Source organism: Rhinolophus hipposideros (assembly GCF_964194185.1).
Source record: "Rhinolophus hipposideros genome assembly, chromosome: 5".
NCBI lineage: Eukaryota > Metazoa > Chordata > Mammalia > Chiroptera > Rhinolophidae > Rhinolophus > Rhinolophus hipposideros.
Genome location: NC_138051.1, coordinates 71,547,524 through 71,571,155, shown reverse-complemented (window position 1 = coordinate 71,571,155; position 23,632 = coordinate 71,547,524). Strand labels below are relative to the sequence as shown.

At 41.4% G+C, this 23,632-nt stretch overlaps 1 protein-coding gene across 3 annotated transcripts in view; it reads right to left on the bottom strand.

The window, feature by feature from the left end:
• Positions 1-23,632, bottom strand: part of LOC308498435 (protein farnesyltransferase subunit beta) — a 73,017-nt gene that overhangs the window by 3,796 nt on the left and 45,589 nt on the right. For all 3 annotated transcript variants that reach the window (XM_081050462.1, XM_081050461.1, XM_081050463.1), the window contains exons 5-11: positions 22,196-22,342; positions 22,009-22,092; positions 17,720-17,806; positions 12,390-12,519; positions 9,464-9,596; positions 3,229-3,340; positions 2,259-2,373 (exon numbers count right to left, since the gene is read on the bottom strand). In XM_081050462.1, coding sequence (XP_080906588.1) covers positions 2,259-2,373; positions 3,229-3,340; positions 9,464-9,596; positions 12,390-12,519; positions 17,720-17,806; positions 22,009-22,092; positions 22,196-22,342 — 808 coding nt within the window. The remainder of the gene's footprint in view (positions 1-2,258; positions 2,374-3,228; positions 3,341-9,463; positions 9,597-12,389; positions 12,520-17,719; positions 17,807-22,008; positions 22,093-22,195; positions 22,343-23,632) is intronic.

Genomic DNA, 23,632 nt, shown 5'->3' with positions numbered 1-23,632 from the left:
CTTCAAAATGACAACTAAACTACAGAACAACCATAGTTGAGAATCGCCTAAAATCTAGCTGAACCGAGGCCCTACAACTAAGGACCTACAGAAGAAGCCACCTCCAGACTGGTAGGAGGGGTGGGGAAGCAGAACAGGCTGGTCCCACACCCATGTGTGACCATTACAAATCAGGAGGGATATCGTTGCTGTGGAGATCCCCTACCTCCAGGAGCGAGGGGTCCCAGCCCCACACCAGGTTCCCCAGCCCAGGGTTTCAGTGTCCGGGAGAGAAGTCCCCATAACTTCTGATTGTGAAAGCCAGCAGAGATTGTGGCTGAGTGAGACAGAGGATGGCTGCAGTCCCAGGCAATCCTCTTAAAAGGCCCCCACACACACTTACTCACTGACAGACTCTCTTGCTCTGAGTTCCAGCGCTGGGGCAGCAGCTCCAAAGGCACCAGGGGCATATGGGAGGATTTCTCAAGTAACACCCTACCCCCCACCCCACCCCCAAAAAAACCCTCAAAAAACAAAAAGGCAAATGAAATTTTTCATTCTAAACTTAAAATGTTCTATTCAACAAAAAACACTGAAAACAAAGTGAAAAGATAAATGACAAACTGGAAGAGATTCACGACACACATACACACACACACACACACATCACTGACAAAGGATTAGTATAAAGAACATACAGAGAACTCCTACAAATATAAAAGAAAAGGGCAAACCATTTAAATTTCAGATCAGGAAGAAAGTGAGCAAAGGCTATGAGCTGGCAGGCAATTCACAGAAGACATAACACAAAAGGCCAATAAACATTTGTAAAGATGCTCGACCTCAGTAGTCATCGGTGAAATGCAAAACAAAACTGAGACACCATTTCACGTCTATCAAATTGGCAGAAAGGAAGTCTGACTGGAGCATGTCAGTCAGTGCTGTGTGAACGTAAAACACACAGCCACAGGGGAGCAGCTCAGTGCCATGCCGTGTAGATGGAGGTGTGGACTCTCTTCAACCCAGCAAGTCTCTCCTCGAGAAATTCACAAAAATGTTCACTGCAACACTGAAACCATCAGCAAGACCTGAAACCATCTCAATGTTAACCAACAGGAGACTAGAAAAATACATCGGGGTACATTTATACAAGGGAATACCATAGAGTAGTTAAAATGAATGAACTAGAGCAACATAAATGAACACAGATAAAGCTCAAAAGTATAATGGTCAGTGAGAAAGCAATGCAGGATAAGTAGCACAGTAGATACTTTTATAAAAAGTTTGAAACCATACAAAACTATTTTGTTTATGGATACATACATATATAGTAATAGCACAAACACATCTGCCGGCATGATAAATGTCAAATTTAGGACAGGGTTGTGCTGGGGAAGGAGGGAGGGAAAAGAACGGAAGAGGGTTGCATAGGAAGCAAATATTAAAAAATGTTAAGACTTGACAACGCCGAATGGCTGTTACTCTGATTTTTCTCTGATTACTAGGGAGGCTGCCCATCTTTTCATTCATCTACTGGCCATTTGTGTTTCTCCTCTTGGAACTATCTTGCGACAATCTGCACAGGCCCGATTATCTGATGGCTGTGGACAGTCTTAGCTGGACTCATGTCTCAGGCTCAGGAGCAGCTCCTGCAGGCAGACTGGTCTGGGGCTGGATGCAGTGGTTAGCACCCTACCCTCATGGGCTGACAGTTTTTCAGGGCAGCACACACACACAAAAACGAAGTAAACACATGCATTACAAATTGTGATGAGTGCCATGGAGCGCACAAACAAAGCACTGTGGCAGAGCATTTGGGGCCATCTCATTTACAGAAGATGGTTTGAGAAGGCTTCTCTGGAGAGATAGTACACAAGCTGAGAGTTCCAGAAGACAACTATACAGTGAGGGCTGTGTGGCTGCAGGTGCCAGAAACTTCCTGCCTCTGAGCAAGTTTCCTTGCAGAGGGAACTAACCATAAGTGGTCCAGGTCCTCGACTCGGGGATAAAGGTACAAAACCTTTCACAGGTTAGAACCTGTGAAAACCTGTCACAGATTAGAACCCCGCCTACTCAGAACCCTGAGTTTGCCTCTAGGTGCATTTCCTCCACAGTCATATCCTCATGCATGAGCTGCAAACCAGGGAAGGGCAGTGACTGCCGGCTCACCAGCCTGTGCAGACAGCAGTCAGGTCTGCAGAGCAAGAACAGCTGTTCTTCTCTTTTGGTAAGCCCCTGTCTGGGGAGCGCTGTAGAGAAAGGGTGTTGTCCCACCTTACCAGAGCGTTTTCGGGTACACCCAGGACCACATCGTGCAACATGGCTCCACTGCCGAAGTGCTGAGCTATGGACAGGCCGCTCAGGCAGTAACAGGTGTGGTAGAAGTCCCGTGACCTGCAAAGACAGGGTGGCTTTGAGCAGGTGCTACTCTGCTCCCCGCAGCCCCCTCCACCAGTGCCGCCTGCGACCATAAAGTAACCACACCAACTCAGAGGCCCAGGACCCACACGTCCCACCCTGCCCTCCTCACGGAGCTCCAGGAAGCCTGGTTTTCCGTGGCAGCATGTTTCAAAGCCCCATCCTTCAGCCCTAACAGACAGCAGAAATTGTCATTTTAGAGTCAGTCTTTCCAGCTGTCATCTAAAAAGGGCTCTCTTGGGTAGTGCTAGTGCTAAATTAATATATTTCTCCAAAAAAACCACCAAAGTGTCCAGAAATGGGCCAAATTCTTTCTGATAAATTGCTGGGGACAAGCCTCAGCTGGGCCTTACCTTGGATGCTGACAGCAGCCGGGGCTGTGTGTGTGCATGGGGGGTGAAAGGCAAAGGGGGTAGAACTTATTTGATTTCCCCTTTCTTTTATTTGGCACCTAAAGGTATTTATTCTATAACAGTTGTGATTACAATCTCTGTTCATGATCCTCAAGGGTTTTAAAATCCTGTTCTTTTTAAATCAGTTTGGTTAATTAAAAGAAAGAGGAAAGAAAATACTACCAGCTCGGCAATCCATTTGCCTATCTGGAAAGGGGAGTGCAGGAAAGCTGCAGGAAAGGTTGGGCCTGCAGGTGCCAGGATGGATGACCCCAAGTGGGGTGCTTCTTCCCACACCACACCAGCACTAAGCATCTGCATGGAAAGGGACAATCCTTTTAAAGGTTGGCACCTGCTGCCATCTGGCTCTGAGTTGGCCAAAGTTACACACAGCTCTCTCCCCTTCTCGTCCCTTCCTCCCCAGAGAGAAGGCACTCACTTGCCAGGTTTATCCAGAAGCCCCCCAGCGGGGCACTGGCAGCACATAAGAATGTACTCCTGCAGGGCCTGCTGATGAAACATCCAGTGGCTCATGCTGAGGGCAGGGTCACCTGCAGAGAGGCAAAGGATCAGTGCGCTGGGCCTGGGAGAAGACAGCACAGCATCAGTGACTTCTTTGTATTTAATCACCCGATGGGAACAGTCAAGGTTTCCTTCTATTCTTCTTGCACTAATGTTGAAAATTACATTCTTGGGACACTTTATGTCTGCACCCAAGCCCCATGACATGTCCCTTCTCTTGAACCTTGACACAAGTCAAAGAGCAGTAGTACAGAGTGGCACTTTTCGCTTGACTTGAAGGGCACACATTACCCTAGATGACCGTCTGCAAACACTTCTGTGGCAGGCACGGACTAGCTGCTAGCTCACCTTTCCAGACTCAACTCTGTTAGTGCTTCTGAGTTGGTCCAAAACTCTTTCCTCTGGGCTTCTTAAGACATTTCCTCTGGTTCATTTCTGAACTTTGTTAACCAGACTCTAATTCGCTAAGAGAACTCTTAACAGAGGTAATAATGTCTGTTTCTTCTAGTTTGCTAATCCTGAATGTAACCTATCCCCAAAGGGAATTCTCCATCTCTTCTCTTGGATCAAAGAACGTTCCCAAGAAGCATAACTAGGAACTGCCCTCCTGCATCATATAATGTGGCAGCCCAAGCAGAAATGGACAATTCTGGTAATAATACTAAAGTACTGATAACCAGCTGGCTTCTTCATTCTAGAGGTCAATTGGTATGGTCAGAGAATTCTGTGGGCCACAGTTACCAAGTGGGGAGGAGGGACAAATTGCAAGACAGATGAGTGAAGAAACACTTACATGGGAAATGATTTTTTAAAAATACACATGTAGGATATACATTAAGTGCTTTGTCAATTTTGTACCTTGATACTTGGGCTACAAAGATAGCAAACAACCTGTAAATAGCAACTGAAAGTTAATTTTTCTTTCTTCTAGTCGTTTTTTTCTCTAAACAATTTTCTATAAAGTTATTATCGTTTTGTATCTTACGTTTTGCATTTAACACCATAAACTTTCCTGTTAAGCTATATAATCTTTATAACCATCGTTCTGAATAGCCACATAGTATTTCATTACATGGATCACAAGGTAACTGCATTAACATAGGCACTGGGCCAAAACTCTGATATATATGATTATAGAATCTTTTATGGTAAAAATTTATCAGAGTTTGCAGTAAACATAGCATATAAAGGGAGTATGTAAGCAAAATATTTAATTGTGGAATATTTAGAATACTACAGAAAAAAATAGTTTTTAAATTTCTTAAATGAGAGAGGAAGAGATGAGGGCGGTTGGAAAGTGATTGCTATTTCCTGGTTTGAGAGGAGAGACGAGGTGCAGTGGTTGGCTGACATTTGAGGGTCACGAACAAAAATCACTCATCTTCAACACCTGAGTCACACGTGGCCTCTGAGATGCTCATACTAGGCGAGGTGCACAGGGACTGAGCCCAGTGGAAGTGGGAGCACTTGCAGATCCCCCGTTCTCAGGCTCACTCCGGAACACATGTGCACTGAAGCACTCGAACTGTTTTAATTACTTCCCTTTCTTCTTTCCCCACCTATGAGCACAATTGACTTTGTAGACAATAGATGGGACTTCACCCTTCTCTTACTTATTTCCAAGGTTGTTTCCAGTTCCTTGCAACTATTTAAAAAATGCTACAATAAACATCTTTATGGTTCTTCTCTATGTTTAGGATTATTTTCTTCAAATAGATTCACAGGAGTGGAATTCTTCCGTTAAAGGGAATAAACATTTTTAAGGCTTTAAACAGATACTGATAAACTACTTTAAGAATTTAGAAAGCTGCCAGCAAAATTTAGGATGTTTCTGTACTACCTCCAGCACTGGTTACTTTTTAAAAAGTCCTCAGCAATCAAAATGTTAAAAAGAAATAGTGCCTGATCATGTTTTGATATGCATGCCTTTGATTACTAATTAGGGTGAAAATTTCCTATAACTTTTGTTTACTAGTTGTATTTCCTTTTGAGAGTGTCTTCTAAGATCCAAGAGTCAATGTTATTAATCTAGCTTCCTATTATATTTATCCTTGTTTGTATCATATCCTACACCTATTTTTCCCTTTTTGCTCTTTTGTTTTGGTTATACGTATGCGTTTTAAAGAAATCACACACATATATATATATATATATATATATATATATATATATATATATATATATATACAGAGGGTGCCAAAAAAATGTATACACATTTTAAGGAAGGAAAAAACTGTATTAAAATTGTAATAATATATATCAGTAACAAAATATGAACACAAGTCATGTGTATACATTTTTTGACAGCCCCGGTATATGGTTTACACATATGCTGTAATCACACTTGATTTTTTTGTGTGTGATTTCTTCTTTAAAGAAGCATATATAATTGGTTCAGGGATTCTTGGAGGTGATAAAAATTCTACACGGATTATGCTGATGGCTGTACAACTCTGAATGAATTCACCAAAAATCATTGAGTTGTATACTTTAAATGGGTGAATTGTCTGGTATGTGAATTACATCTCAAGAAAACTGTACTTTAAAAAGCATATTTATTAAACTTCAGGATAACTGCATTAAATATCTGTACAAAATATACCTTTACTTCATATTCCATAAGAAAGAAAAGACTGTTATTATAAGGTAAATGATAACCTATTGCTAAAAATGGAATCTGAAAAGAAAATGCTAGGTTTATTATTAAATAGATCACAGAGTGCTTCAGTTACCTCCTACATTACTGAAGTCTAAAAGCTCAAAGTTCATAAACTTGACAAGGAACTTGCAGAGATGTGGAATTTGCATACCAGCACACAGAATTATAGTGAGATGAGGGAGATGTGATTACAGAGTGATAACTGCACTGGAGTCAGCCTTTTAAATCCATTATACCTGTACTTTAAATTCCAGATCCTCATTATAATGTCATTTTGTGTTTCAAAGGTTCCTTGTATCTAAGAAATCACAAGTTTTTCCAAACAGAGACAGGTGCAGCCACATGCAGCTCAGTTTCACAGGTGGACAAAGACAGGCTTGGGGTATGTCCCAAAGAACAACCAACCATCTAGTAACTATCAATCCAGACAAACTCATAGGCCTGCTGCTTTCTTATGGCTCCACAAAAACAAAATCACTTACTAATATTTAAGTCAACATTGGGTATTTTTAAGATACGAATAATAACTCGTGCTTCTACTCAGACTGCCTTCTACACCTGCTCAGGCAGCCACTTGCCAAGTCAGGATACCCCCCACCTCCCCGCAACCGGATTCATGGGCTGGCGTGTGGTCAGTGCCTGGTTGTCTTCTCAGTTAGCAATAGGATCTCACCTTTTAAAAGGATATACATTTATTTACTAAATAAAAGTAGTAATGCACATCGTAAAAAAGGAAAAAAGAAAGAAAAGGGCAGAGTATGGTAAAGACAGAGAAGGTTTAAGAAGGACAGCTCCTCCCTCCGTCTCCTCCCCTGCCCCAGAGGCACCCACTGTTAAAGGGGCCTGGTGTCGGCTTCCAGGAAAAGTGGTGTAGATGCCAGGCTGTGTGCACACAGACTGATCTATGCTTGGCCTTTGAAACTTTAGGTTGTGTCCTGGAGAACTTTCCACATCCTATTGTGTGCAGCTGCTGTATGGAGAGATCATAATTTGACCTTTGGATGGGCAGTGGGATTGTTTGCTATTAAAATTCCATTTCAATATATATTCTTTGCAAATATCTCTGCAGGTAAGTTCTTGACAGTGCACTTGCTCAGTTCAAATAAGCCAAACAGATGTCTCCAACTACCCTCCAAAACATGATGCACCTATTTCCGCCTCTATTAACAGAACAAAAGTGCCTGTTTCTCAACTCTCCCCAACATACGGCATCAAGGTTTCTAATCTCTGTCAGTCTGATAACAAAAACAGTGTCTCTCTGTTTTTATTTGCATTTCTTTAAGATATTTTCATTTGATTAATGGTCCTGAGCAGTGGTTACAAGCAGGGCTCTGGTACCGTTGTAGGTAGCAGTCAGGTCTTATAAAGCAAGTCACTTAAACCTCACTCACTGTACTCTGTTTCCTCATCTGTAAAATGGGGATAACAAGTACCTATTTCATAGGTTTGTTCTGAGGACCAAACGAGAAAATATATGTGAACCAGTTTAGTCCCTGTCTTACGATGAGGGCTTGATGAGTCCCAGCTGCAGCAGTCGCAGCAGTGGCGGTAGAAGTGATAATAATCGTTCTTTTTCTGTCTGTTCTGAACCTGTCTGTTCAGATCCTTTGCCTGTTTTTCAATTGGGTTGTTCATCTGCTTCTTATTGATTTAGAGGACATTCTCAAATGAAAGAAATTAGCCTTTCATCATTTGTCACAAATATTTTTACCACCTTGCTACTTATTTTGTTTATAGAATTTCTCTTTTTGTAAAATAATCGTTGTTGTTTTTCTTTATGCAAGAAATACGTATTAATTACAGAAAAATTAGAAAATGCACATAAAAAAGAAAGAAAACAAACAACATCTGTCATTTCACAACCCTTCTATTGATTTTTTTGGAGTCAACTCTTCACTGAAACTAGAATTATATACATACTGCTTTGAAACCTAACTTTGATCACAGTATATTCTGAATATCTTTCTACACTGCATCTCCTTTCAACTCCCAACATCAATATTTTGCCCACTGCTCAAAACACTTCCCAGAACCCTGCTTGGTCCAAGTCCACTGTTTCTGAAAAGTGGGTGAGTGTCATGCCCAGCACCAGCCTTCTCCCAGGCAGTGAAAAAAGCTGGAAACACCAAGATTCACAGACAACCTTTTCCCCAGGCAAAGCTTTGAATGTGCCTTGTCCTCCAGAACTTGTGCTACAATAAACAAAATGTCAACCAGGACCCCCCTTGGAGACTTTGGCAAGGTACTGCTCCTGTTAGAGCTCTCTCCTGATTTTCTTGGCAACTGCACAATGACTGCATCTTATCCCTGCCAGGGACAGGTTTGTGAAAGGCTGATGGTTTTACCAGGGGTTTGACCTCACCAGTTCCAATAAAGTGATCACTAAAACCCCAGGTTATTTATGTTTAGAAAATGTTGGACTCTGGGAGAATTCCTGACTTCCTCACCATAGTGGTCAAGACAGACAGCATGCAGGCTTGAGAGTCGGGGAACTGACATGTCTTAATGCTGAGGGGCCCCAGGCCAGGAAATCTCAGGACAGATGAGAAAAGAATGGGAGGACAGGACAGAGGCTCTCTTGACTTCAATTCAGTATCAAAAGTGGCTACAACTCAAATGAAATTAAGAAACTAAAGAAAGGGGCTCAGAAAGAACAGCCAAACCAGAAGAAAACAGTGTGTGTGTGCAGAGGATGAGGGGGCAGTAGAAAAAAATCTAATGTACATTTGAGCAATTAATTGCCCAACTACTAAGTCCAAACAAAAGCTTCCCTCTGGGCCAAGGGATTTCCCTCCAAGAACAGATCAGCACCCAGCAGGGCAGCCATAACTTCCCCTCTCCCATTGGCGCCCTCAGAGACACCCTGTTCTCACACTAAATAAGAAAGATGATTCAGGAGTCAGCAGGTCGTCTAAGATTTCAAGAGATAATAAGGGATGGCTCCCAGAAGCTTTGCTTACTCTCTAACTGCCTCGGTTTTATACTCCCATTTGAGATGCCACAGAAATGAACGTGAGTCTTGCCATCCCACTGGTGTAGGTGGAACAAATATGCATTTAGGCTTCTTCAACAAGTTTAAAATACATTTCTAATGGCAGCAATTACGCAGCCACACAGATACAGAGGGTCTTTCCTCTGTGAGTTCTTGGCCCCTTTATGCAATTGTATTCTTTGTCACTGTTGTGACCATGTACACAGCATGTGTTTTCAGTTCTGATGTGACAAATACAGAACTCTGCATTGGAAACCCTGGGGGCCATCACCATGTGGCTCCTTTCAGCCACAGCCAGTTTGAAGCAGCCATGACACCTAAACTATTGGAACTAACTCTTAGTCTGTACGCGCATGCCTAAGGTAGAAGGTTCCAGGCGGGGCACTCAAAATCCAGGACAGACAGAGCTTATGTCACCCTCTCTGAAAAAGCACTCTGGCTTCCTGAGTTGGTTAGCTGCCGAGGGAAATCACCCAGCCCTCGCCAACAGCTCTGGCTTACCTTGAGCGTGCAGTGCCCGGTGGAGCAGGGGTAAGAGCCCCGCCTGCCAGAAAGAGTAGCAACCATCCACCAGCTTGTTGCAGCGGCCCTGAAATCCACCTTCAAATCGCATCTGCCGGCTTGTCACCCATTGCTGAGAATGAGACAGAAAAGGGAGAGGCAGTTGTAAGCTAAAAGAGACACAGAATCCAGCAAGACAAGATCTCCAGAGGCCAATCTTGGGAGGGAGGATTCCTGTCTCTTGGTTTCTTGGTGCTGGTGACTTCTTACTTCCTTCTCATGGCCACAGATGCAGAGTGGAGCATTTAAGCTAACCTTTCCAGGCAACCAGCACTGATCTATGATCAGTGCCTAACACAGAGTTAACGACCTTTACCCAGGTTCCAAATGGGTTCTGGTGCTGAGAGAATAAAGAGGCCAAGCTGGCTTGTAAGCAGACCTGCAAAAGTCTCTTAATAAACAAGACTTAACTAGGAAATTTAAGGCAAGACCACCAGGGGCTCATTTCTAATCACCATCCTTGCTCAGGGAAGTTTATTAAAAGCAGATAAATGGAGGGTGGCTAATTAACTCAGTTGCTTAGAGTGTGGTGCTGGTAACACCAAGGTTGTTGGTTCAATCCCCACATGGGCCACTGGGAGCTGCACCCTCCTAAAAAAAAAAAAAAAGAAAAAAGGCAGATAAATGCAATTTTGTGCTACATCTCATCAGATGATCTCAAACTGTTCCTGACTTTTACTTGGCTCCTGAGGAAATTCATCCTGGGTCTCTTAGCAAGTCACTCGCAGGCCTGAAAGCAGACGCCATCAGTCCCAATGACCAGTGATGGCTTTGTCTGGTCTAGCCTCTCTGCTTCTCCAGGGAACCTGGCTGGCTGATAAAAGAAAATCTTTTACTTTGAACCTGTAAAGTGGCTCCTGATGTCACTCAGTGGTCACCCATGATATCACCATTCCTTGCTTATCTCCAAGTTTTCTAAACACACTCTACTATTAAGATCAAGATAGTCACATGGGTTGGGCCTCTAGCAATGAGCAGAACCAACTGGCTGAGCAGATAATGACATTTCCCTCTCCCTCCCAGACCTCCAAGGTAGCTGCAGCCTCCAGCCAAGAGCTTACACAACTGCCTTACCAACCTGAACGGTACAGAGTAGGGTATTTCCCCTGTACCTACATGCTCATTAGACTGAGTTCCTGAAAGAAGTCACTGAGGACCCTTGTAGAAGGAGGCGGGGGAAGGGAGTTTCCCAGCCCTCTTTTAAGTTCATGGTTGTAAAGTTTAGATTATATGCCTGTTCAAGGCAACACCCACCCATAGAGAGTCATAATCGCAAATTCTTAAGAGAAAGACGTAAAAAATTGTACTGCAAATGCAGGCAGTAATATATCCCTAGTCAGTCTTAAATGAACCATGTTTTCGGGATGATGCCATTTAATGAAAGTAAGCTAAGCATTAATCAAGAAAACAGTCACTAGAGTGGGAAGTCCATTCTTCATTTTTACTTACCCCAAAGATGAAATGTTTTTAAGCCAGACTAATTTTTTCCAGTGCCTAAGCTCATGGGTTTATTCTCATGACTACAGGCAGGAACTCTGTTAGCCCTTCAGATGTGGGTACAAGTTCTCCCAAAGCAAATGGAGGCAAGGGAGTAGGTTGGGTAAGAAGGACACCAACATTATTTGAGCACCTACTATGTGCCAGGCTGTTTATATATGTTCTCTTCTTTAACTTTCAAGGAACTATTATCTCTATAGAGGGGGGAAAACTGAAGCTAAAACATTTAAATTAGACAATTCTCCCAAGGTCAAATGGCTAGGAAGTGGTAGAGACTGGGTTCAAATTTAGGATGTCTTTGTAACTGAGGCATTCACTAATTACATTCTTTATTTCTGCCTGGGAGATAGAACCTTTATGTTTCATGCCTTGTTCGTAATCAGATTTTAGTGGATTTCAGAGTCCAGTGCACAAAGTTGGCCATTTCAGTATGAACTTTCAAGTCTTTAAGGACCTTCAAAAAGCATGTGCCATCAGAGGCTTCCCAAGGATGAGGACAAAATGCTGCTGATCATATGTCTACAGAGAACAATAGAAACTCTCTTAGAAGCTCACAGTGAGTCTCACACAGCTCCTATGATAGGAGCCTGACATCTGAACTTGAGGACAAAAGATGAATGTCAACTGTAGTTCAATTTGCTTTGGGGTCATGGTCAGGAAGTAAATGCTTCCTAGAGACATTTCCTTGGTGGCTGTGGGTGTGTGTATATTTGTACACAAGGTCTCCAGGGATAATTTAACTACAGTGACTCCCTGAAGCTGACTGCTTTCTGAGTTCATTCTGAATATTGGTCGGGAGCTTGGAGTCCAGACATAAATGCTTGGGCCGTGGGCTCAATGTAATTACCCAGTTCTGCCCAGCTCATTTAAATGTAGTTATTAAATGTTCACATAGCATGGTAGGTAATAAAAACTTGACTTCAAAATGCCTCAAAGTTCGTCTCAAAACTTTTTCTCTTAGGAGATTTTTTTCTAAGACATATGGTAACCCCTACTTTTAAGAAACTGAAGCAACACTTTTCTTGGAAGTATGAGGAAGGCAGGTATTGTAGCTCATACCAGATATCTAAGGGACTCATGAAGACTCTGGAGTTGGCCTAATTCACTATGTAGAAAGTTCAGAGCAGGAAGATGAAAGGCAGGAAGAAGGGAACTGAAACTGAGAGCAGATGTTCACTCCTTCCACTTTCTCAGAACTGTGCTGAGCATTCCAACAGCTCTTATCTAAAGCTTCATTATAGGACTTTTAGCTTGGGAGCTCAAGGCAGGAACTCTGTTAGCCCCTCTCACAGCCAAACCTTCCCCAAAGCCTGCCAAAGTAGTCACATCACCAGGGGCCTGGCAGGAAAACGGATCAACAGACACTTACCAATAAGCTCTTTAAGTTTAAGGAACGTTCCTTCTTGAGGATGACCAGTGCGGCCAGGCCACAGAAAGTATAGCCTCCATGGGCTTCCATCCCTGGCACCCCACCAATTCCACCTTCCCAATTCTGACACCTAGGAGAAGATTGAGAAAAGCAGATTAAGGGGTCAGTGCAAACAATGAACAGCTGGGTTGCGTGGATGGGTACAGGAGCAGGACCACCCTGGACAGAGAAAGATGAGTTCACTTAGATTACGGCATAAACCATCACAACTACGAATGGAAAGATGCCAAGTAATTAACTTTGGAAGTGCCTTTTCCTCAAAAAAATAAAAAAAGGAAATTCAGAAACAGTCTACTTAGGTTACATAGTACCTACCTCAAATCATTACTTTTTAGAAAGAAGTTATAAAATCATACGTGTAGTATGAGAACCATCAGGTTAAAATGAAATAGAAAAATAACTGCTAATTCTGGTTATCTTTTAGTACAGGTCTACTGCTGATCATAGCAGAGTCAAAACCTGGCTCCCACTCCCTGGATAGACTTTTGAGCATCCTCCGTCCCCCAACACCACCGCCACCCAAACACAAACACTCCAAGTGTTCTTTCCAGTGCATTTGGCTACGTGGAGCATAGAAATAGCTCAAGTTTGAAAGCCCTGATGAGTGAAGAATGCACAACAGACCTTTTCCAATTTCTTGTTCTTAACTTTTCTTAACTTACCTTTGAAATTTTTTTAATTAAAAAAACTTAAATGGTATAGAAATAATGAAAAGTAAGTCTCCTGCCCACCCTGGCTTTCTGGTCCCTCTCACCAGCAGTGACCACTGTCAGTTTCTGTGTCTCAGTCTCTCTCTCTCTCTCTCTCTCTCTCTCTGCACACACACACACACACACACACACGCATGCACACACACACACGCATGCACACACATACACTATACACGAACACACACACACACACACACACACACACACACATAAATATTCCACTTTCCCTCCCTTTGTTTTTACATGCATGGGAGCAACTTAGTAAAATCCTTTGGGAGTGTCTTCTAGCTAAACATAATAAATTGAACACAAGAACCCAGTAAAATAAAAGCAAAGGAACTTAAAAAGGGATAAACCCACAGGGTAAAGAGAATAGAGAGGATGTGAATAGAGACAGGAGATAACAAATTTTGCTAGAAAAGGAGAGGGAAGTAACTGACTTAACAGAATAGAGAAACCTAAACCAGCCTCAGGGTGGGGGTTGGGGGTGGCAACAGAAAGCAAGGTGATTTACTCCAATGAAAGGTCCAGGGACGAGAGAGCAGGTGCCTCTGAAAGTGGAATACATTTAGACAAAGTTGATTGGTTGCAAATTTATATAAGAATCAGTTAGACTTCCAGGTACCCAGTCAAAGTACTCAAACCCAGGAGAAGATGGGAGGTTTCAGGGCTTTAATCAAGTAGATGGGAATTCCAGGATATCCAGCATAGGCTGAAAGCAGGAAGGACATGCTGTACTGAGCAGGGGGATTAAGTGAGAGTCTACGATCTGAACACAAACACCCACAACTTCTTTCCCTACTAGTGTTTCACACAGCTGGCTGTCAACTTCATACCCCAACCAGGAATATGGAAGACTTCTCTAGGGAACCTCATAAGCTCAAGGAAAAACTCCTACAGATATGGATATATGAGCGGTCCCCAATGAATGGCTGTATCCTAGCCCACCCTGGCACACGTAGCTCCTAGAAACTTTTGACTCCTAAATATGAACACCAGACATTTGAGCAGACTCTAATATGAAAGAGAGAGACCCAAACAAACAAACAAAAATAAATTGGAGAAAATAATGTAGGAACCATAAATAAACTTTTTAAAGTTGTATTTTTAGATAAAATATTATATGAAATAAAAACACCACAAGTATAAAATATTCCTGAAACAAGAACAGGAGAGAGTATTCGTCTTTTATAAATAAGGAAAAAATAAGCTCTGGAAAATTTTAAATAGAATTGCAAAAATAAAAACTCAACAGAAGGTATTAGAAGACAAAAGGTAAAAGACTCTCTCAGAAAGTATATAAGAAAGATTAAGATGGAAAATAGGCAAAAATGTTTGAAAAATTAGAGGACCAACCGTATTTATAGGATAGTATAAAAAGAGCCAATACAGAAAATGGAGGGGAAGAAATTATTAAAGAAATAACATAATAAAGTTTCTTGGAACTAAAGGAAATGCAATCCCGATCAAAGATACCTGCTGAGTGAACAGCACAATGAATGAAAATATATCCATATCATGGTTCATTGGCATAAAATTTCCAAATGGCAAGAGTAAACATTCCAAAACCATATAGGGAGGGACACAGGGTGGGGCAGAGAAAAAGAGAAACAAAAGAAAAACACAACAGATTGGGAATACAATGACATTTGGAGGCAAGAAAGCACAGTGGTTACCAAACAGGTTTTGGTCACTTAATTTCTTTATATTTCAGCTTAATGTCAAACCCAATATCCTACCATGTAACATATAAGGAAACTACAACATGTAGAAGGCACAAAGCTAATAAACGGCAAAACTGGGATTCAAACCCGGGCAGTAGGCGTTCTACATCTAGTAAGTCCCTAACAATCCAATCCTGCAAATAACAGCTCTAGACAAAATACACAAAACAACTTCCCAAAGGCTCAGTAAACTGAAAAGAAGGCAGGCAGATTTGGGTGATGATTTGAAAATTGGAAAGTCAATCCTGTCCCTCCTCCACCCTATTCCTGGTTTTCCCTGAGAATGACGACAGTGGGCCACTAGTGGCAATGGTAGGTCAGGGATCAGGGGAAGACACCTAAAAAACAGAAAGCCCACCATTTTTCTGGCAGGAACCAGGCTGATAGAAATTGGGAAGGAATCCTAGAAAGAGGAGAGCCAGAGAAGGAAAACCCCAATTTCTGTGTTTAAACTTCACTCAGATTTCTACCTGACGCCTGACTCACACAGACATTGGGCAAACCAAAAGGTGCTTCTGACCAAGAACTGATCTGAGAGCTGAGCCACTGCCCCCTGAAGGTGTGACAATCTACAGTTTGCATCTAACAAAGTTGACTACCTGCTAAAACAAAAGCATCAACACTCTTTAAAGCAATCTAACAGGATCCAATCTCTACAACAGAACATCACAATGTCCAGGATACAATCCAAAAATTACTTGACATATGCAGAACCCAGAAAATGTGACATACTAACTCCAAGATACTCAGATGTTAAAATCACCAGACAAGAATTTTAAAGCATGTATTATAATTATATATTTACTCAGTGAGGAAAAATACACTCATAATGAATAAAAAGATGGAAATCTCAATTGAGCAACCGAAAGTATAAAAAAGAACCAAACCAAGGCAGTCTAGCTCAAAAGCCTATATCTTCTCAATCTCTAAACTACAGCTACCCCACTACTGACTATTACATAGCAAGTACTCAGTAAATGTTGATTATTATTATCAGCCTTTTTTATTAAGACTATTTTATAGCAATTTTAAGCTTATAGAAAATTTAGCATAAAAGTACAGAGAGTTCCCATATACTTCCTCTCCCTGCCCTGTACCACACTTTTAAGAAATTACTTCTGTTTTACAGTTTTTATTATGTAGATCTGGTACATGTTTTGTACATAACTATATATAGATATAGATATATTTATCAGCCTTTTTAACAATGACACTGGAAGCCAGAAGATAATGGAGCAATGCTTAAAAATTCTGAAGGAATATAATTTATACAGTTTCCAATTTAGAAATCTCTAACCAAATAAACTATTAATCAAATGTGAGACTAGAATAAAGATAAATACAAAATCCTAAAAATGTATCACCCAAGTGCTCTTTTTGGGACCTATTGGAGTATGCGCTTTATTAAAATGAATCAATAAACCAAGAAAAAGGACAGGGCTTCAACAAAGGAGAGAAGTGAAGTGAATTTCATGCTGAAAGGAAGCTTCTGGATGCCTGCTGTTCAGCAAGCTGAGAGCAATCTGTCCAGGAGGACAGAGAGCTCCAGGTGGGATAACTCAGAACACACAAATGCACGCATGCACACATGTACACGCGCACAAATATACACACACACAAAAGAGAATCGATACATTACCTGAAGTGTTTGACTGTATTGGGAGTAATTTTATAGCTCTGACAGAAAATATGGGAATGAATTCATGACACATACATTTTTTTAAAAGAGGTAATGATTAATCTGAGGAAAATAAAAGTTATATGAAAAAGTAAATATGATCATAATGTATCATCTGGTTTAGCTGTAAATTATATTTTCATAATACTAAGTACTACGTCAATAAAAATAAAAATGTAAAAAATTAAACAATACACTTTAGATATCATTTCATAATAGTACATGTGTATCTACTTTTTGCTTGCTTTTTTAAAATTATGAAGTATTTGAAGCATCCATCCAAGAAAGTATAGCAAATAATATATAGAACATAAACATACATGCATCTAACACCTAGCTTTGATTTAACCATATACATTTCAGGGTTTGTTTGTTTGTTTGTTTGTTTTTGTAGTATTTTAAAGAACTGAACAATTACAGATACAGTTGAAGTCTCCTGTGGAGATGTGTAGACCTCCCCTATCTCCTTTCCTTTGCTCTCCCTGCCGATGTAACCATCATTCTGAAGTTGGTGTTTATCTTTCCCATGCATGTTTTTATATTAGTATGTTTGATTCTTCTCATAAGCAATATAGAGCTGTTTTGCATATTTTAAAATTTTTAGTAAATATGCTGATCGTCATGTTTTCTTTAACATCCTTTTTTTTCCCACTCAACATTGTTCTTGAGACTCATTCATATTGATACACGTAGCTCTAGTCAATTCGTTTTAACTGCTATATTATATTCCTGAGTGACTACCAAAACTTACCCATCTCGTGCTTATGAACATTTAACTTGTTTCCAGCTTTTTATAACAAGCCCTATGTTTGTCTCTTTCATGCATGTGTGTGAGAGTTTCTGTAGGAATGGAATTATTGGGTCATCAGCAAGGGCTACTTTGAGATATTATCAAATTGTTCTCCAAACTGGTTAAATCCATTTAGACTCCCACCATTACTGTGTACCCAAATTTTTGATTCTGGCCAATCTAACATTAAAGAAAGTTTGGAAAAAAGAAAGCTTTTAAAGCATTTTTGAAAAACACACAATGCTACAACCCTAACACATCTCTTGTAATTTTATATTCCCTTCTAGTCCTTTTTCATTTTCTTTATTTTTCAGAAGTCTTGCCCACCTGCTGTCTTAGAGGTCAGGACAAATCCCAGCTTCTCTCACCTTGCTATCCATTCAGCAGTGCCCTCAAAGAGGTCTGGAGTGATGACGTTGGTCAGAGAAGCTACCGAGGCGGCACAGTATGCACTTCTAGAAGGACAGAAATAGAGGGATAAAGTGTTAAGCTTTGAGGAAGAGCCTAACTAAGGCTCGCTGAACTTCTTGGGTGGATTGCTCTCTTTGCCTAGTAAGCTATAATCACCTCCTGTCCTCACTCTTGGCTCACGGTCTGTCCTTCTGGGTCTCCAACTGAGGTTTGACATTCTATTTGGATAGAGTTGCTCACAGCATGGCTTCAGTGAAAGAACATGACATTCTATTCCCCCTACCTCCACATGGTCAACTCTACATCAGAGGAAATTACAGCCATATCAATTCATGTCAAAAGTGAATTTAGCTCTTCTTTCCAAGACCTATAATGGTTCCCAAAATTCCATGGTGTCATTCAGGAATTTCTGATATGCTCATTCACTCAGATGTCAGTACTGTTTTAGATCCGGGATTTCTGTCTGCTGATGGCATGGACACATTAAAGGTTAACCATATTTTTTCTACAACTAACACATTGCAAAGCAGGTCACGAGACGCTAATGGCTGCTTAGACCAGACAAGGGACAGGAATAGATAAGCCCGCTGAGATATGTCCCTTAGGCCTCTAGGGGGAGAAAAGAGCTTTGATTTCAAGTACTCCAACAGTACACACACAAACACACACACACACACTTTTAAATAAAAAAGATAGGGCACGTCTTTTTATTTTTTTAATGTTATCCTACTAGACTTGGAATAATTCTTGCCATTTCATCCTGCCAGCCCTAAATCTTCTCAGGACACATTTAATTTTGGTTTCTCCCTCTATTATGGAACACATCTACAAACTCTCTTTTCTTCCCCTCTACAGTCTTTTCAAATACCCAGCATCTCAGCTCCATTTTACGTTGAAGACAAAAATTCTAATTCTGCTTACAAATCCGTTTTTCTAAGGCCTCCTAAGAAATAGAAAAGGGAGAACAGAGAAGGGTCTAGTTTCAATAATATTCAATACAGACATAATACTAAGCCAGACTTACTGAGATATTCCAAAGAAATCTCTGCAGAAGCTGTGAGTATTATTATCCTACCAGCATTTTTATCAGCCTGCTGGCCAAAGGCACAGCAGAGGTTGAGTTATGCCAGCAGGCATCAGAAGCATGCAAGAGGCCTACATGCCAAATGTTATCATCTACCAAAAGCTAACTTCGAAGGTCTGATCTAATTTCCTTCAAGTCTTGAGCCATTCAAAGGGGTTCAAAAGTATTTGCTCTTGAATCCTAAGTAACCTCTGAGGTAGAGAAGTGGCCAAAAATGTAGTTTGCTTCTTATAAATGGAAGAACTGAGGGGGGTTGCCAGAAGCCACTAGTCCTAGATCTCAGATTGAGATGGGGAGGGAACAACATACATCTTTCGGGTGCAATTTCTTCCTCTCTCCCTCCATCCAGCCATCACATCTCTCAAATTTGTCCACTGCTCTTCATCCATGATGCTGTCACTCAAATCCAAGGCACCATTACCTGGATCGATTTCCTCCGAGCTTTACTAAAACGCTACCATCTATTCACTGCAACTAGGAAACTAATAAAAAAGTCAGAACACATCACTCTCTACTTAAAACTTGTCAGTGGCTTCCCACGGCCCTTAAAATAAACTCCAGGCTTCTTAAGATTTCAGGGCCCTTCCGTCTATTCCCAGCCTGTCCTTCCAGCCCCAATTCCGGTCCTTCACTATCCACCAGGTCCTCTACACTTCCATAAGACTGAACTTCTTTCTTGAATACAATCTATGCTCTGTCACCTGGTATGGGATAAAATACTAAAGCAATTTTGCCCATGGTTTGCTTGCTTTTGCCTAATAATCTCAGGAAGTTTGAAAAGTTACATTTTAAGACTGTGTATATTTGGTTGGAATAGCTATAGAACAGGAATGAAAAGGTAGTGACTGTAAATGGAAATCTTTTTACCTTTTCGTTAAGAAGCATCAATGCAGTACTGTACACTGCTTTTCCTCAATAGTTATATTGGCTTCATTTTCCTACACAGTGTTAGAAACCAGACAACAGGTCCAAAATGGAGCTGCTAATGCTAAACCAATACTTAGTTACAGTTTCGGCTCTCCCAGAAATGGAATCTTAAACCAGTCAGTCCATCAGGAATTGCCTGAGCAGCACTAGTTAGGTAGTCGGCCTGATAAACTCCTGCCACGCCCTCAAACAAAGGAACCTTGCAATAACCAACCCGCTTTTTTGCCTGGTATAACTTCCCTGTTCCTGCTCCTTTCTGCCTATAAATGTCTCTCATTTTGTATAGCTCCTTGGAGCTCCTTTCTATCTGTAGAATGGATGCTGCCCGATTCAAATCAATTTTTGTTCGTCAACTCTTAACATTTATAATGTGCCTCAGTTTACCTTTTAACTACAGGTACTGAGATATTGTGATATACCAAATATGTATTTGGTATGCTCCCCAGTTCCTGGCACAGAGCTCCTAAAACCCTTGGAATTTTCTGAGTGTGATAGGGGAGTCTTTTGTATTAGGTTGGTGTAAAAGTAATTACGGTTTAAAAGATTAAAAACAACTGCAAAAACCGCAATTACTTTTGCAACAACCTAATATTTTATAACAAGCCCCAGTCAACCATCCTGACTTTGCTAATGAGATGACTCCTGGAGGATGGGGGCTGGTTGCCAGAGGAAGAACTATGCGATTAGAAGGTTGGAACTTTCAGCCCCTCTTCAGAGGAAAGAGCTGGAGATTGGGTTAATCACCAATGGCCCATGATTTCATCAATCATGCCTACATAATGGAACCCTCCCATAAAAATCCTAAATAAAGGGGTTTGGGGAGCTTCTGTGTTGATGGACACATCCACATGCCTGAGAGGAGGGTGGCGCACCCCAGCCTCACAGGGACAGAACCTCCTGTGCTCTGGATCCTTCCAGACCTCGCCCTATATAGGTACCTCTTTATCTGGCTATTAATTTTTATCCTTTATAATACCTTTAGAATAAACCAGTAGTAGTAAAATATTTCCCTGAGTCCTGTGAGCCATTCTACCAAATTATTGAACCTAAGGAGGAAGGCATGGGAACCCCTGATTTATAGCCAAATCAGGTAGAAGTGTGGGTAACCTGGGTATGCAATACGGATGATCGGCGTCTGAAGTGGGGACAGTCTTGTGGGACTGAGCCCTTACTTGTGATATCTGTCCTAACTCTGGGTAGTTAGTGTCAGAACTATTTAATATGAGGGAAAAAACCACATATTTGGTGTCAGAAGTGTCACAAGTAGAGAAACAGTTTTTCTGGTAAATAACTAGTCTAATTTTTTGGTTTGAACAGACAGATCACAGATAGAAGGAAATCCTTCACGAAAGGCCTCTGTACCCTGGTTACCTACTTTTATCTGCAATGTGTTTTATGCTCCACAACATTCATATTTTTTTCTTCCCCTGTATTTTCCAACCAATGGTTAAGCCAGAATGTTAATTGACTTGTGTAGAAGCAAACACATTTACAAATAGATAAGAAGATGCTTTGATACAGAAACCTCATAAAAAATATATTTCTTAGATGAAGTAATAAGAATTTGGTATAAAATCTCAATGATCCACTGCTGTTGAGAAACGACTTATTCAATGAATTCCCTATATGTTCATAAACAATCCCCTGCCAGGTTAGTAAGCTACTTGCTAGGTACATCAGACAATTCTTGAGTAAAATAATAATTTTGAGCCAACTGGTTCCAATCAGTTAATGCAAGTCTATTTCACTGCACTCTACTAGCCACTAAGGGTTTCTGCACCTCCCAAAGCAATTCTCACACAGATGTTAAACATCTCATGATTTCATTAAATTCATTCACCAAAGATTTACTAAATCCCTACTGGGCTTTCTTCTCCCTTAGCCCAGAGAAATGAAAGATTATATGACACTATATAGTTATTATATATTCTAGTTTATCATTTTATACCAAACAAATGTGTTTTGAACTTTTAAAACAAAAGTATTTGATTTTGTGTGTCTTTCTTAGAGTAATGTTTTGACATTTACATAAAAGAAGTTGAATGGTAATGACACCTGAGGACATCTGTATCATATCTGCAATGATTACGACACTGTGTCACCAACATGTCATTCTGTGTGTCGTTCTGTGACAAAGCAGCAGCTTTGCCATGTTGTTCCTTGGGTTTGGCATCTCTAATGGCGGATAAGCTCTAGAATCTACTGATGCAGCAGCCTGAGAAAAACCCCACTCACCTTACATCCACCTCACCTCCAACGTGCATGAGAAAAGAGCCATCAGGTTGCTTCAGCGAGTACAAATACTGAAGAAGCTTCTCTCTGAGAAACAAAGGAGAGACAGGCAGGAGACGGCAATAGTCAGTGCAGTGTCAGCAGGCAGGGAGCCCTTCTGTGTTTCTGTCACTGCTGGCTTTGGCTGTACCTGTTAATGACGTCATAGGCCTCCTCGGTGCCAATGATGCATAGTGCATTGACTGCTGCATATGTGGGTGCAAGGTGTGGGTGCTGGCCAGGTCCCCCTCCAAAGCCACCTTCTGGGCTTTGACACAGCTCCAGGAAATGGCACACACTAAGTACACAGCCAAAGGGAAAAACAAAGTCAGAGAGCATTCATTTCAAAACACCAAATTCCAGCAGAGTCCATGCCTTTCCAAATGTCCCCCAGCCCTCTCCTAAGGAAAAAAGCCCTCTTCTCCCACCTATTGAACATATAGTGAAAATAGTTAACCCCTGCAAAGGGCCTAACTCTCTACCCTGCTATCATCAGCATTGTATGCCCTCCTATCTGAGTTTTATAGTTAAGCACTTGCCTAGCCATGAAGCAAGGAACAGAAGGCCGGGCAGAAACAGACTTTCATAGAACTGGGGGTAAGGGTTATGCTTCTTGACCAAATCTTTCCCATACTTTTCACTCAATTTGCCACCTTGGATCTGTGGTACCAGCCTCCTTCTCCATGCCTTTGGAGTACCTCCCCAAATTGTGCCTAAAGCTATGGTGGCACTCAACTGTGTCTTCCCACACGAAACACCCTGGTCTGGATCCATCGCCTAAGCCTACTAAGAATATCTAAAGAGATGCCGTCTCACTCCCATTGCCACCTAAGCCCTAGCACGCTAAATGATGTTTATTTCTTCAACCGACAAGAAACAAACTTCTATGGAGTCTGCCTCCATGGTTAGGAGAACCATGCTCACCTCAGTTGTGGCAAACTTAAGGCCTGCGACTCATCACAAAGAATGCATCCCAGCCTGTGGGTTCTGGGAGAACTTTTCACACTAACCCACAGAGGCTCCAATGCCCTCTCTGAGGGAAACTGTTTAGTGGGGGTTTGCCTTCAAGCCCCCGCCCCCAAGCCTGGCATCAGTTTAAACAGAAGCCACATTCTTGGTTCAGGTGAAACCAAGAATGTAACTTCTATTTGACCAAAGTCCTCTGAAGTTCTCCAGAAAGGTGTACCCCGGGAAAGTCCTGGTCATTAACTTGTGTCCCCGTGACTCAGCTGGGGTCACAGGCTGAGAATAGGCCTCCAGGTAAGAGAACAAGGTGCATAACTGTGTCTTTATAGAGCCCAGGTAGCCTTCTTTTCCTGGACTCTTTTATCTCCTTTCCTATCTGTGGCTGCCAGGGACCACACAGAATCTAGTTAATCTCCACTAAGACATAGTTTATTACTGTTTTCCCACAACATATTTGATTACTTTTAATTTCAGATCATCCATTATCTGGGCAGGGACAGCAACAGAAAATGCTGCTGACTTGCTGTTGGAGTCCTGAAATTGTCACAGTTCAAAAACAATACATTCACTTCTATTTGCACCTAAAATTTTGCTGTAGGAAACACCAGGATTGAAACTGAAG